At 35.8% G+C, this 18091-nt stretch overlaps 1 protein-coding gene across 1 annotated transcript; it reads left to right on the top strand.

The window, feature by feature from the left end:
- Positions 1-1365: 1365 nt before the first annotated feature.
- LOC127846065 (uncharacterized) lies at positions 1366-16528 on the top strand. Its single transcript, XM_052377242.1, has 7 exons — positions 1366-1440; positions 4143-4274; positions 6530-6607; positions 7583-7724; positions 8078-8120; positions 13541-13668; positions 15651-16528. Exons 1-7 carry the CDS (start codon positions 1366-1368, stop codon positions 15683-15685), a joined length of 633 nt encoding a protein of 210 aa, XP_052233202.1. The 3' UTR covers positions 15686-16528.
- Positions 16529-18091: the final 1563 nt, after the last annotated feature.

The raw sequence follows: 18091 nt of genomic DNA, 5'->3' as shown, positions 1-18091 counted from the left end.
TTATCTTTCTCATCCTTCTGTTGAAGACAGGTTAAGTAGATATTTCATCTTGCATCTACACTGATTGTTGAATTGCTTTATATTTCAACCAGTGTTGCATATGTTTGCTCCTAATGGATCTACTAACTTTGACCTTTTGTATAAAATGCATGCCATTCAGTATCAAAACAGATCATTCGTGTTTGTCAGATACGGTTGCCTTCACTTGTGTTTGCATAAAAGAGACAATATTTCAATCATGTAAATTGGTTTCTTTGATCAATTTTAAAGATTAAATTATTCTAATTTCCAGTAAAATGATCTTTGGATGTCTTGGCCTTGGATGATTTGATCTTAATTTTAAAATGTCAATCTTTATGAGAAAGCTTTTCTATATGAATGAACAGGTCGTTGCTAACAAGTGCGCCCGATTAATCGATTGCTGATTGGTGGATCAATTCTAGTGGGCGGAGCGATCATAGATAAGGCGTCATGTCAATTGATAATCGCTACACAGCAGCGGAGCAAAATGCAGTTAGCTATTGTTCAGTCAACTGAGACAAAAGATTACAGATGTAGATAAGATATGTTATGGTAGATCAGAACACTGAGTGGAAAGTCTCCAGAAGGGGCTAGGCATTCCTTTATCTAGGCCTTTCAGAATTATGAGATCAATGTTGACATTTTGCTTGGCTAGGCAAAAATGTGATCATAAATTGAGGGATTAAAATTATTGGCACTCATTTTCTTCATAGAAATGGTTTGTTGAAAGCTTGTAGCGAGACAAGACAGAACAGGGATCGAAACTAATTTTGTTTTGATGGTCGCCCTCAGTGGTTGTTTTAATACATTCTCAAGACATATGAGCTTTCTCATAAAGTCTAGATGCCCATCGGAAATAGGCTAGTGGATACTGCTAATTTCCAACCCCTTTAAAATGAAGTTCATTCCTCCGAGCATGGGCTCATTCCATAGTGATAGTGAGCGATACACAAATTAGTCTTTGCTTGTTAGCTTGGGCAAGGAGATGATTGCCCAAGAAACACCATTCAAACAAAAAGCATGAGACAATTTACTGCAATTAAACATTGAATAAAAATTAGTGACTCTTTATAAATGATCAATTTAATAATATAGTTTTTTTAGATTTTGGACATTATTTAAATTAGGAAAATGATGAATTAAAATTGTGTCATGTCAGCAATATTGTTGTTCAATTACCTATTATTTTATGTAAAGAAAGTATTCGATACACATTATACAAATGAACTCCTGGGAACTTCCTGGGCTCGGGCAACCAAAATGCTTTAGATAGGTGCCCATGTGGGAAAACAATTGTCAAAAGCTAGTTTTTACCGCTGTTCTTCCAGGTGTTGGACTCCAACAATGAAGCAGATGATGACGCAGGAGAAGGAACCAGGCTTCACAGAGATCACTGATTCCAACCCAGACTGGCAGGCAGTGAAGTAAGTGGCATGATATAGCTTAATAAAAGTGGATACACAATAGAGAACATTCATATAAGGTTTTTTCATAGACATAAAATAAAATTTGAAGATTCTAACCATGCTTACAGTGTAGGGAATATTTATCCCACACCTCAATTTAATTTCAAGGGAACAAAATGTTTTCCTAAAGTTTGATAATGCCTCTTATTATACCCCCACAAACGAAGTTTAGGGGGTATATAGGAGTGAACTTGTCCATCTGTCTGTCTGTCAGTCAGTCGGTCAGTATTAAGTGTCTGCTCTCTAATTCAAGTTGTTTTCATCCGATCTTCACCAAATTGGTCAGAAAATTTATCTAGATGTTTTTTAGGCCAAGTTTGAAAATGGGCCATGCCAGGCCAAAAACTAGGTCACAGATCACTTAGTGCGTTTTTTTAAACATTCAGCATGTTGACCGCTCTCTAATTTATCCAATCTTCACTAAACTTGGTCAGAAGTTTATCTTGATGATCTTAGGCCAAGTTAGAACATGGGCCCTTGCCGGGTCAAAAACTAGGTCATGGGGTCACTTAGTGCGTTTAAACATTAAGCATTGTGTTCGCTCTATAATTCAAGTAGTTTGCTTTCCAATCTTCATCAACCTTGGTCAGAAGTTTTATATAAATGATCTCTAGGGCAGGAGGGCACATAAGTGATTGGACCGTCCGTCTGTCCTTCCGTCACACTTTGCATTTAGGTTTCGCATTTAGGTTTTCAAAAAATGCTCATAACTTCTATGTCCCTTCACATAGCAACTTGATATTTGGCATGCATGTATATCTCAATAAGTCATGGAGCAGCACATTTTGAGTGGTGAAAGGTCAAGGTCATCCTCAAGGTCAAAGGTAAAGCAACATGTATCAAAGCGGCGCAGTAGGGGGCATGGTGCTTCTGACAAACACATCTCTTGTTTTTTTTAAGGAACTAGTGTACCAGAACGTTTAATCCTACACCGTTATTCTTCTATTCTAAGAAATAGTATGATATTAGGAAGTTTGATACAACACTAGTTTTTTTTTCCAGGAAACCCTATATCAGGAAGTTTGATCCTACACTATAACTTTTTCTCCAGGAAACATAATGATATCAGGATGTTTGGTCCTACACCGAAACTTTTTTCCAGGAAACAGTATATCAGAAAGTCAGATGTTACATCGTAACTTTTTAGCTCACCTGATTTCTCAGGTGAGCTTTTGTGACCTGTCTTTGTCCGTCTTCTGTCCACATTTGGTTTGTAAACACTCTAGAGGCCACATTTCATGTGCGATCTCATGAAACTTGGTCATAAGATTTGTCTCAATGATATCTCGATCAAGTTGAAACTGGGTCATGCTGGGTCAAAAACTAGGTCAAAAAAATGGGTGGGGCAGTTTTCCTTATTTGGCTATAGAGAAACCTTGTAAACACTCTAGAAGTCACAATTTTTGCCCAATCATCATGAAAGTTAGTCAAAACATTGGTTTTATTGATATCACGGACGAGTTTGAAAATGGTCCAGATCGGTGAAAAAACATGGCCGCCAGTGGGCGGGGCATTTTTCTCTATATGTATATAGTGAAAACATGTGAACACTCTAGAAGTCACATTTTTTGCCAATTTTCATAAAATTTGGTCAGAACATTTGTTTTCCTTGATATGAGAGTTGAGTTTGAAAATGGTTCCGGTCAGTTGAATAACATGGCTGCCAGAGGGTGGGGCAGTTTTCCTTATTTGGGCTATAGAGAAACCTTGATAAACACTCAAGAAGTCACAATTTTTGCCCAATCATCATGAAAGTTGGTGCAAAACATTGGTTTTATTGATATCTCTATATGTATAAAGTGAAAACATGTGAACACTCTAGAAGTCACATTTTTGGCCCAATTTTCATGAAATTTGGTCTGAACATTTGTTTCCTTGATATGAGAGTTGAGTTCGAAAAATGGTTCCGGTCAATTGAATAACATGGCAGCGGGGGGGGGGGGGGCAGTTTTCTTATATTAAAATATAAATAAATATAGTATATATATTTTCTTATAAAAAAAGCTTGTGAACACTCTAGAAGTCACAATTATTGCCCAATCATCATGAAACTTGGTACAAAGATTGGTTTTATATATATATCACATAATTAATGCCATAATTATTGCCCTTATATTGTCCAAATTTTCATTATATTATACAAAATCCTTCTAAACACTCTAGAGGTCACAATTTTGTTTCAGATTTTATGAATCTTGGTCATAATATTTATTTTTTTAAGCAAAGTTTGATGTTTGGTAAGGGGGGTCAACTCAAAATATAGGTCACCAGGTAAAATCTTACAAAAACAAAAACACTCCATATGCCTGAGTTTTGGTTCAATAATGATGAAACTTGACCAGGATGTTTGTCTGGACAATATCTGGGTCAAGTTTGACGTTTGGTAAAGATTAAATGAACCGACTCCTCTCAGGTGAGCGAACTAGGGTCATCTTGGCCCTCTTGTTCAAGGAAACTGTATGATGTCAGAAAGTTTGATCCTACTCCATAACTTTATTCCAGGAAACAGTATTTCAGGAAGTTTGATCCCACACCTTAGCTTTTTTTCCAGGAAACAATATGATTCCAGTAAGTTTTATCCCACTCTGTAACTTTTTTTCTGGTAAGCAATATGATACCAGGAAGTTTGATCCTACCATGTAGCTTTTTTTCCAGGAACAGTATGATATCAGGAAGTTTGATCCCACACCGTACCTGCTGAAGTTTGTAGAGGAAGAGAAGAGCACTCTGTACTACTTCTTCAGCCAGAATGTCAAGAATCTTCTCCTTCATAACCCCAAGATTTTTGTGAGTCAAAGCAAGAGCCATGCATTGCATTTGAGCCTTGTTCTGGGAAAACTGTACTAAATGCATGTGTGTAAAGTGTCATCCCAGATTAGCCTGTGCAGTTCACACAGGCTACTCAGGAACAACAATACCTAAACTGGATTTTCATTTATTTTTCATTTTCATTTCAGAGACTTCTTGTGAACAAAAAATTACATAGAAGCGAAAATTGTTGTCTTTTTTGAGCCTTTTTTTAACTGCACAGGCTAACAAGGGATGACTCTTGATACACATGCCAGTGTTTTTTATAACCATTTTGGGAATGGGGCCGGGTCCCTTTGGATTGGGAAAATTTGCGCCGCTTTGAATAAAATTGGGAAATTAGTGTTGTTGTTGTTTTGCTAAAAAATGCGTCAAAATTGAGACTAAAAGTGATTTCAGTATTATATTTACTTAAGTTGAAGTTATAAAGCTGGATGGGAGATGAACAAAATGTTGAGATAAAAAAAACACCTTTTTTTTGGAAACCTTCAATTTTAGGTCCCATTTGGGAAAAATATATTCTTTGTTTTTCCTTTGGGAATGGGGCAAAATACCGGACCTGATTTTTAATCCCCAAAAACACTGCATGCATTGAGTCCAGTTTTCCAGAACAAGGGTCATTTTATTATATTTAAACCTTTTTAGCTCACCTGAGCACAATGTGCTAATGGTGAGCTTTTGTGATCGCCGTTTGTCCATTGTGCAACATGCCACATCAACATTTGCCTCGTTAACACCATTTCTGTCCAATCTTCATGAAACTTTGTCAGAAGATTTGTCCCAATTATATCTTGGACAAGTTCAAAAATGGTTCCGGTTGGTTGAAAAACATGGCTGCCAGGGGGCTGGGCATTTGTCCTTATATGGCTATAGTAAATCTTGTTAACACTGTAGAGGCCACATTTATCCTCTGATCTTAATGAAACTGGGTTAGAACATTTGTCCTAATGATAACTTGGATGAGTGCGAAAATGGTTCCAGTAGCTTGAAAAACATGACCACCAGGTGGCGGGGCATTTTCCATGTATGGCTATAGTAAAATAGTGTTAATACTCTTGATGCCACATTTATTATCCGATCTTTATGAAACTCCGTCAGAAGATTTGTCCCAATGATATCTTGGACAAGTTCGGAAATGGTTCCGGTTGGTTGAAAAAATTGCCACCAGGGGGCAGGTAATTTGTTCTTATATGGCTAGAGTAAAATATTGTTTACATTTTAGAGGCCACATTGATTGTCTGATCTTCATGAAATTTGGTCAGAATATTTTCTCAATGATATCTAGCATGTGTTCAAAAATGGTTCCAATTTGTTGAAAAACATGATGACTAGGGGGTAGGGTATATTTCCTTATATGGCTTTAGTAAAACCTTGTTAGCACTCTAAAAGTCACATTTATAGTCCAGTATTTATTATGCTCAAAATTTATTTTGGAGGGAGCATATAGTCGCCGCTTCGTCTGTCCGTCCGTGTGTCCGTCCGTCCATGCACAATTTTTGTCCGGGCTATTTCTCAGCAACTAATGACCGGAATTCAATGAAACTTTATGGGAAGCTTCACTACCAAGAGGAGATGTGCATATTATCAGCAGGTTTTGGCCGGATGATTTTTGGCCTTTTGAGATTTTCTATAAAAAATTCTTGTCCCCCCAACTACTGTGCCCTCAAGACGTTTCCTTTTATCTGAATATATAGTGCAATATTGTGACAAAAAAAAACTTTGGGGAGCATCACCCGTCTCTGACGGTTTCTTGTTGAACTTGTTCTGAACATTTTTTGTGATGACATCTTGGATTTGTTTGAAAATGGTTCTGGTCTGTTGAAAAGCATGGCTGCCAGGGGGCGGGGCATTTTGCCTTAAATTGCAATAGTAAGACCTTGGTTACACTCTAAAGTCACATAAATAGGTCAATCTTTATGAAACTTGGTCAGACCATTTGTTCTAATGATATCTTGGGCTGCACATGAACAGGTCACTTCCTTTGTATCTCCAATGAGCAAATTTGGGTCTTGTTTGTGATAAATTTTTAACTAAAATATTTCTATGTATTTTTATATATTAAATTGTTCCATATGTTATTAATATATAACATGTTTCCATATGTAATTGATATATTACATTCTTCCATCTGTAGTTTACATATTACCTGTTGATATAAAAGATAAAAATACAGAAACTTTAAAGAACTTAATGAAGCTTCTGTTACATATTCATGGCTTGCTTGATCATTTCAGAAATCCTCAGGAAAGTTTGCTGGTGGAATGCTGTTTATCAAGTCCACACCTGCAAGTAGACCAGAGCTGGTTCTCTGGGTAAGTCCGCACTGTTTTAGTATGGATCTGGTTATTTAACGTTGGTAAGAACATATGTTGTTATGATATAATGGACGAGTCCACATATTTATATGCCCCCTTTCGAAGAAAAGGGGGTATATAGTTTTTGCACTGTCTGTTTGTCACACTTTTCGTGCTAATTCAAATAGTTTTCATCCGATGTTTAGCAAACTTGGTCAGAAGTTGTATCTAGACAATATCTAAGTCAAGTTTGAATATGGGTCATGCCGGGTCCAAAACTTTAGATTTTGAAAAATGCTCATAACTTCTATGTCGCTTCAGATAGCAATTTCATTTTTGGCATGCATGTGTATATTGACAAGGCCTTTCCATACGCACACAAATTTTGAACCCTGTGACCTTGACCTCGAACTTCACGTTTAGGTTTCGAAATCTGCGTTTAGGTTTCGAAAAAAGCTCACATCTTCTACCAAGCGTTTATAGGGTGCATAAGTCATCCTATGGTGACAGATCTTGTTTCGGATCTTCATGAAACTTGGTCAGAAGATTTGTTCCAATGATATCTTGGACGAGATCAAAAATGGTTCTGGTTGGATGAAAAACATTGCGGCCAGAGGGCGGGGCATTTTTCCATATATGGCTATGGTCCAACAATCTTGAAACTTGGTCAGAACATTTGTTTTAATGATATCTTGGATGAGTTTGAAAATATTTCTGGTCTGTTGAAAAACATAGCCACCATATGGCTATATTAAAACCTTGTAAGCACTCTAAAAGTTGCATTTAAAGTTCACTTTATGAACCTTGGTTGAAACATTTGTTCTAATAATATCTTGGGCAGCACAAAACAGGACAGTTCCTTTGTATCTCATGTAAGCTACTGTGGGCCTTTCAGGCGCTCTTGTACTGTTTAATGCTGTATGCCTCTGCCATTTGTGTATAGAGCTATTGATATAACGCCATTAATACCTTATTTCTTCCCCATGTTTGCAGGGGGCTACTGCCATCTTGCCATTCATTAACAAGTGGCTGATCCCCGTGCCCAAGGCAGACCTCGTGTTGCTGCTACAGGACAAAGAGCTGCCCTTCAGCAAACTCTCAGACAAAACAATGAAGGCCCTCGAAGCCCTGGGAGGTAGTGCAAGGCTTCTTTAACTTTGAAACGTTTTTGGATTGGGGATTTTATTATTGTCTCAGCAATCTTATTTTTGTGGAGATTATTAATTATGTCTTAATAAACATAACACAAGATAATGGAAACACAGTGAAACTATCCCAGCTATTTGTATTTTGCACTTATCCCTGTTACACAACTTTAATGTATTCACAGGGTGATAACATTATCAAATGAAAAAATCATTCTCCAAATTAAAATGTACTTCACACAAAAATATGTAATTCTACTGTGCACTTTGAATTCTTGATCATGCATTGGTTAAGGACAGTTTTGATGATGTTCCAATGTATGTCTTGATCATGCTTTTTCAGCCCAAGATGGGACGGTGTATTTCCACTGTGAGGCCAAGAGCAAGTAAGTTTTGTAAACAGGTTGAATCGGCATTGTTCTGGGAAAATGGGGCTTAATGCATGTGCGTAAAATGACGTCCCAGATTAGCCTGTGCAGTCTGCAGGGACATTCAGGGACAACACTTTCTGCAGAAAGTGGATTTTAGGTAAAATAAGACTGCCTTAAAAGAATTAAATCTTAAAATGTTGATCCTAATAAGCTTGTGTGGTCTGCACAGGCTTATCTTGAATGACACTGAATGTACATGAATAAAGCCCAGTTTTCCAAGAACATGGCTAATTTAATGAAAGAGCACACTGGAAATTGCTTGGAATAGTAAGGAAGGTCTTATAGAAATTTAATCTGCTTTATTTTATTTGTGGGATTTAGTATGACTTTTATATAAAGGTGACACATTCTCAGCATGTAGTTAACAAAAAACAATTACTTGTCTTACTTAAAGACTATACAATGTGTTCACAAAAGATTTTAGCTTATCTGTGCCCAACATGCTCATGGTGATCCTTTTTGATCAATTTTTGTTCTATTTGTATCATCACTATTAACCTTGTGAACACTCTAGAGATCACATTTATACAACTTTGTCAGAATATTTGTACAAATGACATCTTGACCTAGTTTAGAACTGGGTCATTTGGAGTCTGAAACTCTGTCACATGGTCAACATAAACAAAGAGCTTGTGCATACTTAAGAAGGCACAGATATACTGCTCAATCATCATGAAACTTACTCATTACAAATATCCTTACCATTTCCTCGTTGAGTTTGAAAATGAGTGCACCCCTTTTTTTAGCTCACCTGAGCACAACATACTCATGGTGAGCTTTTGTGATCACTTTTTGTCCGTCATGCGTCGTCTGTTGTGCGTCACCAACATTTTGCCTTGTTACCACTCTAGGGGCCACATTTATTGTCTGATCTTCATGAAACTTGGTCAGAACATTTGTCCCATTGATACCTCGACTGAGTTCGAAACTGGGTCATGCTGGGTCAAAAACTAGGTCACTAGGTCAAAAAAAAGAAAAACCTTGTCAACACTGTAGAAGTCACTTTTGATGCCCAATCTTCATGTAACTTTGTCAAAATGTTTGTCTAAATGATATGTTGGTTGAGCTCAAAAATGGTTCCGGTCCGTTGAAAAACATGGCCGCCAGGGGGCGGGGCAGTATTCCTTATATGGCTATAGAGAAACCTTGTGGACACTCTAGAAGTCACAATTTTGGCCCAATCATCATGAAACTTGGTCAAAACATTGGTTTCATTGAAATCTCAGCCGAGTTCGAAAATGGTCCAGATCGGTGAAGAAACATGGCCGCTAGGGGGCGGGGCAGTTTTCTCTATATGTAAATTGTGAAAACACGAGAACACTCTAGAAGTCACATTTTTGGTCCAATGTTCATGAAATTTGGTCAGAACATGTGTTTTTTGGATATGACAGTTGAGTTCGAAAATGGTTCGGATTGGTAGAAAAGCATGGCCGCTGGGGGGGGTCATTTTCCTTATATTTATATAGTAATAACATCTTTTGAACACTATATAGTTTATCATGTCAAGGGAAGTAACTGCAAATGAAAAATTATGTTGAATTGACAGAGTTGTCTCCCTTTTTAAAATATTTGTTTTAAGCACAAGAAGATTAAGTGGAATTAATTATAAATGATAGTTTTACATTTTAAAAGATAGCCAACTTTTGAATATGTTTTTTATTGTTTGATGATTCTGTACAATATGGCATTCTTTTGTCAAACAATTAAAGCGAGATTATACGATTTTTATATGTGTTATATTGTAATATATTGATAAATACATGTCACAATAACACAAAATAGGCAAGATATTGAAGACGAATTTCATAAAATGCAGCAAAGACAAATTAGCGCTTTGATCCGATGGTGACGAAGATATTTCATACATATTTTCCTACAATAACAGAAGAATTAGTCTTTTTATTAGGATTGGAGTTAGTGTTTGTGTGTCGTATGAATAGACATCGCTGCAGGAATTTAAAAACAACCATTAAACTAAATTAAGATTCACATTGTACATGCATGATATACATTCTGGCGAATTCAACTGTACAGACATTTTCGATTTCAGAATTAAATATCTCGCTTATTTCGCATTTTTCGACACATGTTCTTCTTAAGTTTTATTTTAAATTACATTGAAATGTATGACCTTGTTAACACTCTAGAGGTCACATTTATTTTCCGATAATCATGAAACTTGATCTGAAGATTTGTCCCAATGATATCTTGGATGAGTTCGAAAATGGTTTTTGTTGCTTTAAAAACATGGCCACCAGGGGCGGGGAATTTTTCTTATATGGCTATATATGGCTTTAGTAAAACCTTGTTAACACTCTAGAGGCCACATTTAGTGTCCAATTTTCATGAAATTTGGTCAGAAGTTTGGTGTCAATGATATCTTGGATGAGTTCGAAAATAATTATGTTTGCTTGAAAAACATGGCTTCCAATGGGGCGGGGCATTTTTCCTTATACGGCTATAGTAAAATCTTGTGAACACTCTAGTTTAATTTTATTCAGTTGCCCAATCTTCATGAAATTTGGTCAGAACATTTGTGTCCTGTGTAGTAAAGTTGTTTTTTTTTATGTCAGTATTATGTACCATTAACTTTTTTATTTAATTTTTCATAACACAGAATTTTCATTATTAACAACTGTTTTAGTCATTATTACTTATGGTAAGCCTATAAACTAAAGAGAAAGCTGAAATGAAGACAACATGTACACAATTTTGCAGTATCTATCTCCTTTGTTTAACCTGCTGAGTCATATTTCCCAATCTATTTTTAGTTCTGCTCTAGAATTTTTTAGACCCCAGATATTGATCATTGCAGTGTGTAACTATTTACCACTCAGTTTACTGTGCTGTATGCCAGATGATAATATCAGTGGTCAGTAATAAAAGCTGGTTGAACTGTTTGATATATTTTATTTCACAGTGGGAGTATTTGATGCATGTTTTTAACAATTAACAAAAACATATGTAATTTAAATGGGAACTTTATATCAAAACAAGATTCCATAATGATTCACTCTATATAATCATATTAAAGATATGTTAGCAAATATCAAATGGATAGTCCAAGAAAACAATAAGGAAATAATTTCAATTATAAGTTTCTGGAGATAAAAAACAAATTCAGAATAATCTTCAAAATCAAGATTTACCTTTCTGATTTGCGGAGTTATCAAGATTAATCATTTTCAGGCTTAATGTATTTAAACAATGTCAGAAAATTGAAAATAAAACGGTAATAATTGATACACAATATTAATGAAATGAAATATAAAATTGATACATTTTCATATTTCTAAATTGTTTAGTGAAAAACAGCCTACTGTTGAATAATATGTTTATAAAATGATTCAAGTTAACGGCAATACCTTTACTTAATTGAATTACAACCAGTTAGCAGTGTCATCCTGACCGGAAATAAGCGATTATGGAATAAATATTTCCGCATTACATAAGTGCCAACAAAGTTACATAACTCGTAACCATCCTGTGACCAGTTCATGTGCGTAAGTAAACGAGACCGCACTACCACACCTGGATACGACATTTAAGTTAAAAAATGGTTTGGATCTATAAAAAAAAACATGGCTGCCAGCGGGGGGGGTCTTTTCCATATATTTATATAGTAAAAATGCTTGTGAACACTCTAGAAGTCAATTTTTTTTATTAATCATCATACAATTTTGTCAAAACATTAGTTATGTGGATGTCTCACATGAGTGTGAAAATGGTCGTGATAAGTGGAAAAACATGGGCACCAGGCAGTGGGGCAGTTTTCTTTATATGTATAAAGTGAAAACATGTGAACAGTCTAGAAGACATTATCTTCATGAAATTTGGAAGAAGAAGAGTTAAAAAATGGTTCAGCTGACTATTAAAAAAAACATGGCCCCCAGAGGGCCATTTGTTGTTCATTCTTCATGAAACTTGGTTAGAACATTTGTTTCATTGATATCTTGGGCTGCAAAGAACAGGTCATTTCTTTTTATCTCAGGTGAGCGACTTTGGGCCTTTCAGGCCCTCTTGTTTAAACATGCCCATCAGCTCATCAGCTGAAAGGGCAGGTTTTCTTATCTGGCTATAGTTAAGCCTAGTAACATTCAAGAAGTCACCTGTCCTGTTTAAAACATGGCTGCAAGGTCAAGGTAGCATGTGATGTTTGAATGTCACATGTTTCACACACTGAACTTTTTATGTCCCCAAGTCTATACTGAGGGACATATTGTTTTTGCCCTGTCTCTTTCTTTGTTTGTTGGTTTGTTTGCGTCAAACTTAAACATTGGCCATTACTTTTGCAATATTGAAGATAGCAACTGATATTTGGCATGCATGTGTATCTCATGAAGCTGCATATTTTGAGTGGTGAAAGGTCATGGTCATCCTTAAAGGTCAAATATATTGGGGGGGGGGCATAGTGTTTTACTAACACATCTTGTTTTAGATATTTCTTTCATATTTAACATTCAAAATTAAGTGACGTGCAAATGAACAAAGCCATTTGTTTGGCAGATGTATACCACAATCAATGTTTGTTTAGCAGACTTATCCATTTCTCAAGCAATGGAATTAAAACTTGAGATTAAAAGGAAATGTAGATGTGCAAGACACCTTATTTATGCCCAGTGATCCTCACATTACCAAGTTCTGTGCCCTTGAAATTAGCAATTTTTATTAAAGAACCAATAAATGTTCTGAGTTTTTGGATTTAAATACTCATACATTTCTCAATCAAGTTTTTATGCCCCCGGTAGGGTGGCATATAGCAGTTGAACTGTCCGTCAGTCTGTCTGTCAGTCCATCAGTCTGTGCGTCCGTCTGAAAACTAACATTGGCCATAACTTTTGCAATATTGAAGATAGAAACTTGATATTTGGCATGCATGTGTATCTCATGAAGCTGCACATTTTGAGTGATGAAAGGTCAAGGTCATTCTTCAAGGTCAAAAGTAAAAAAAATTAATCCATGGGAAGTAATAAGGTTTAAAAGGGAGATAATTTCTAAACCTGCAAAATGATATATTGAAATTTTATTTCAATGCAGCGCAATAGGGGGCATTGTGTTTCTGACAAACACATCTCTTGTTTAAATCTTGAAATACGTTGTCACCATGAAGTGTAGTGTCCAGCCTTGCTTATTTTACAGTCTTTATATGAATTCTATATTTAACAAATGAAATGAAATTATATCTTCTGTCTTTATAAATATAAGAAAAAGGAAACACTATGAAACAATCATCATGGCTCCAGAATGTATATTTTTTATTCATAGATAATTTAGTTCAAGTAGAGGTGACACTAATTCATTTTTTCCAAAAAGACACGACTAGTTTGAGTGTGATTTACACCTAATTGTTGACATGTGTATTCATTGTATTTAAGAAATGCTGACCCGCCATGCAGCATTCTGTTGCAGCGTGAGAAGTTCTCACTGTTTGTGAAGCCTTCATTTGGATTCTACATAGACTCTGTTGAGAATCACCTGCTAAGACTGTGTGGAATCACTCCAGGTACAATACTTTACTACTAATGTGAGCTTCATTTTAGGAAAACTGAGCTAGGTGCATCTGCATAAAGTGTCATTCCAGATTAGCCTGTGCAGTCAGCACAGGCTAATCAGGGACAACACTTTCCCTCTAAACTGGTTTTACGCAAAGTTAAGACTTCCTTTAATTTAAAATTACCAGAAAAGCGGAAGTGTAGTCCCTGATAACCCTTGTCTGACTTCACAGGCTAATCTGGTATGACACTTAACCTACATACATTACATACATTATGCCCAGTTTTCCCAAAATAAGGCTTGTATGATTTTCCCTCTGATTATTAAGATAATTGGGTTAGTGTTGAATGCAGATAAAATTATTTAGTGAGACTTAGAAAATTTTATTGATTTTATGATAACTTTAGAAACTCACCTAAATTCATAACTAAACCTTTTTACATTTAAATATTTTTTCTAAAATAAACAAAACAAAGATATTGTTTCATTCAGAAATACTTGTTTACAAACATTCACTGGACAAAATTCACAATTAATTCAGGCAAAAATGTTTTTTATGGCATATGCCCCTGTCTGTGCAGTCAGGTCAGGAGCTACGCTGTGGGCTTTTAAGTCATGCAAGGTTTTGTGGTCTTATTATCAGAGAATGTAGCTACCCAAGCCTTATATGACATTAGACCCATTTTCACATGATGTGGGTCAAATAATTATTTTTAACGTGACTATTAAAATTTATAAATATTTATTTGTTCTTAAAGACATGTTGGGCATGTCTATGGATATTGTTCTGATGGCAAAAATAATTAAGAAATTATAGAGAATACCAGGTAATAATATTTTATCATTAATTTATCATAAAAAAATTGTGCATCTTATTAAGATGATTATTAGTGTCATTCGAGATTTATATCACGTTGGTCTCGGATCATAAAATTATATTTTGATGTTTCTGAAAATACCATAAATCCCAATCATTTATAAGGTCACCTCAGCCTAGCGCTTAAAGTAAGTTATTGCTGTCAGACTATGTGCTACGTCATGCGGAGATTGTCATAAACTTGTAGCTAAATACCACATTAGATGCCGCATTGTTTACTCATTCATTTTTACAGTAAATACTCCAAGCTCAAATCTGAGTTTTGTACTTAAAAAACATTGAAACCAATCAAGAAAAAATGTTAATAACTCAATTTTTATGAAACATTTTCAGAATTGTTATCTATCCTTGCAATATGTGGACCAGGTTTGCATTTAGGTCAAGTTGGTTCAAAACAAAGGTCAACAGTTAAAATCTTAGATCTTCACATCAAATTCCTAGAATCATCTTTTTGTTATCCTTCTAGAAGCCACATTTTCTGGCTCATTCTTGGTGAATCTTGGTCATGACAATAGTGGGCCAGAATTGATTGCGGGTCAAGTGAGATAAAAATTATGTTATCATGTAAAACCTTACACAAACCTTAAATACTCATTGAATGGTGCATTTTATGATAGAATTTTAGTATGACAAAGCCTGGATCAGGGATGGTTGTTGGAACTATATCAAGACAAAGTTTAAAACTGGGTCATTTGAAATTGAAAACTTGGTCACAAGGATAAATCTTAATATTATTTTACCACTAGAACTTATTTGAGCACTTAAGAGCCATTACGGCCCAGTTGTCAATATCAATATACCATTATGAACATGGGGCATGACATGATGATTGGATAAAATATGCCTCTCCTGAGAAAACTTGGGTTAATGCATGTGCCTAAAGTCATGTCCCAGTTTAGCGTGTGCAGTCTGCACAGGCTAATCTGGTGTAACACTTTTCCCTAAACTGGATTTTTGGTAATTACAGACTTCCTTTAAAAATACCATAAAAGCAGAAAGTGTCGTACCTGATTAAACTGTGCAGTCCGGACAGGCTATCTGGGACGACACATTACGCACATGCATTAAGCTCAGTTTTCCCAGACCAAGACTCAAATCTGCTGGCTCTGTTTCAGATGAGGACAGTGAGGATGAGATGGACATTGTGTAGATGTCTCTGGTATCCCTACACATCACACACAACAATCCTTACCATTTCAGTATGGTTTTGTAATTGGAGATTCAAACACTGTAGCTGTTCGACAGCATTCATTACCATGAACACTTAATTTGGACTGAATATTGATTCATAGTGCATTTACTAGGATAGATTTTGTAGGAAAAAAAAGAAGACATTGATAAAATTTCAGTTGAAATTTTGTTGATTTTTAACTTGTACTTATAATAATGTTCTTTGTGGATTATATATTTTTTTTAACCCAAACATTTACTGATGCAGGTAAGCATATAGCTATTGGCATGTATGTTCATCCATTCATGCCACGTGTTATATTTAAATATGACATGTTTTGTACAACATCAATAATACCACCTTCAAAGCTTTGATACTTGCATAGATGTTGTCTGGGAACACTGTCAACACACACTCAGCACCTGACTTGTCTTAAATCACTAATGCCCTCTACAAAATCTTTGATACACAACACACAAACATCATCTGACCTCATTTTGACGTTAAAAATTACCTACTTTTGGATTCAGACTTATTCAAAAAGTCAAAATTATTGGTCAATTGTTCGTTCAACATCAACACTACGTACCAAAAAGCTTTGTACTTCCGTAGAACACTCAGTACTCTCACATCACCTGATCTCATTTTGACCTGGACATTTTCCACTTTTGGACCTAGACTTTTTCAAATAGACCAAGGAATCATTCATGGACAAAGCTTTACCGGGCAGCATCTGCGTTTATTGAACTAAGCTCCTGTTTGTGTAAAACAACGTCTTTATGTGCTCATTTGATTTCTGTCAATAAACAGCATGGCAATGTCTTTTCTATTCTTGTTAATTTTTGTGTGTTGCACCTCATTATACATTAGACAACAAAGTAAATGGTATATATTGGAATTCTGTCCGAGTCTGTATGTTTAACCGCAGATCCAAACTTGTCACACAGAGTACCCAATCACATGTCAACTTACAGCTTTCAAGCTTGCGTGTTTGGTCCCTTATGATAATTAAGCCGCTGGTCCACAATGATAATAGAGCCGCGTTCTGGAAAAAACTTGGCATGTGCGAAAAGTGTCATCCCAGATTAGGGATACTTTCCGCGTTAATGAAATTTTCATTTAAAGGAAGTCTTCTCGAAACGAAAATCAAGTTTAGGCAGAAAATGCTGCTCTGATAAGCCTGTGCAGACTGCATAATCTGGGAAGATACTATACGCACATGCATTAAACCCAGTTTTCCCAGAACAAGGCTTATATGAAGTTGCTCAACTCACAGCTTACAACTGAATGCTACTGAATAAAGTTATTTTACGTCAACAGATCCATTGTAAAAATTCACTGCAATAATACACGGCTTGAAGGTAAACGTTCATCACGGGTCATGAATGTATAGGAAATAACGTGGCGACATTACGCTAACGTCAGGTCACGCGCTCAAATGTTAACTGACTTTTTATGCCCCCCTTCGAAGAAGAGGGGGTATATTGCTTTGCTCATGTCGGTCGGTCTGTCGGTCGGTCTGTCGGTCGGTCGGTCTGTCCGTCCACCAGGTGGTTGTCAGACGATAACTCCAGAACGCTTGTGCCTAGGATCATGAAACTTCATAGGTACATTGATCATGACTAGCAGATGACCCCTATTGATTTTGAGGTCACTAGGTCAAAGGTCAAGGTCACGGTGACTCGAAATAGTAAAATGGTTTTTTGAATGATAATTTTAGAATGCATACGCGGCTAACAGGGCACACTCTGAACAATATTACTGAAGCAACTGGTCTGTAATCCTAAATCTTTAATTATCAGTCCAATGAAACATCATCCTTTTAGTAAAATACAGTGGATCAGTAAAAATATTATCAGAATATGAGATTTTTTGTATATTTTGTATATTGAATATTGTGTTAATGTTTAATTTTGTTGATTAATATAAATATAAGCAGGACAGGGGAGGTAATACACTACAGGGGAAACAAATGCAATAAGTTTAAATTTATTGTTACAGATTTGCCTCCCTTGAAATATATTTAAATTTTACCAAATGTAAGGCTAACTGCATTTTTGTAATGCATACTACTACTACTACTACTACTACTACTACTACTACTACTACTGCTACTACTGCTGCTGCTGCTGCTGCTGCTACTACTACTACTACTACTACTACTACTACTACTACTACTACTACTACTACCACTACTACTACTACTACTACTTCTACTGCTACTACTACTACTACTACTAATAATACTCTACTACTACTACTACTACTACTACTACTACTACGACTACTACTACTACTACTACTACTACTACTACTACTTCTACTACTGCTCTACTACTACAATAACTACTACTACTACTACTACTACTACTACTACTACTACTA

Source organism: Dreissena polymorpha, chromosome 9 (assembly GCF_020536995.1).
Source record: "Dreissena polymorpha isolate Duluth1 chromosome 9, UMN_Dpol_1.0, whole genome shotgun sequence".
NCBI lineage: Eukaryota > Metazoa > Mollusca > Bivalvia > Myida > Dreissenidae > Dreissena > Dreissena polymorpha.
This window is presented reverse-complemented; position numbering and strand designations above follow the sequence as displayed.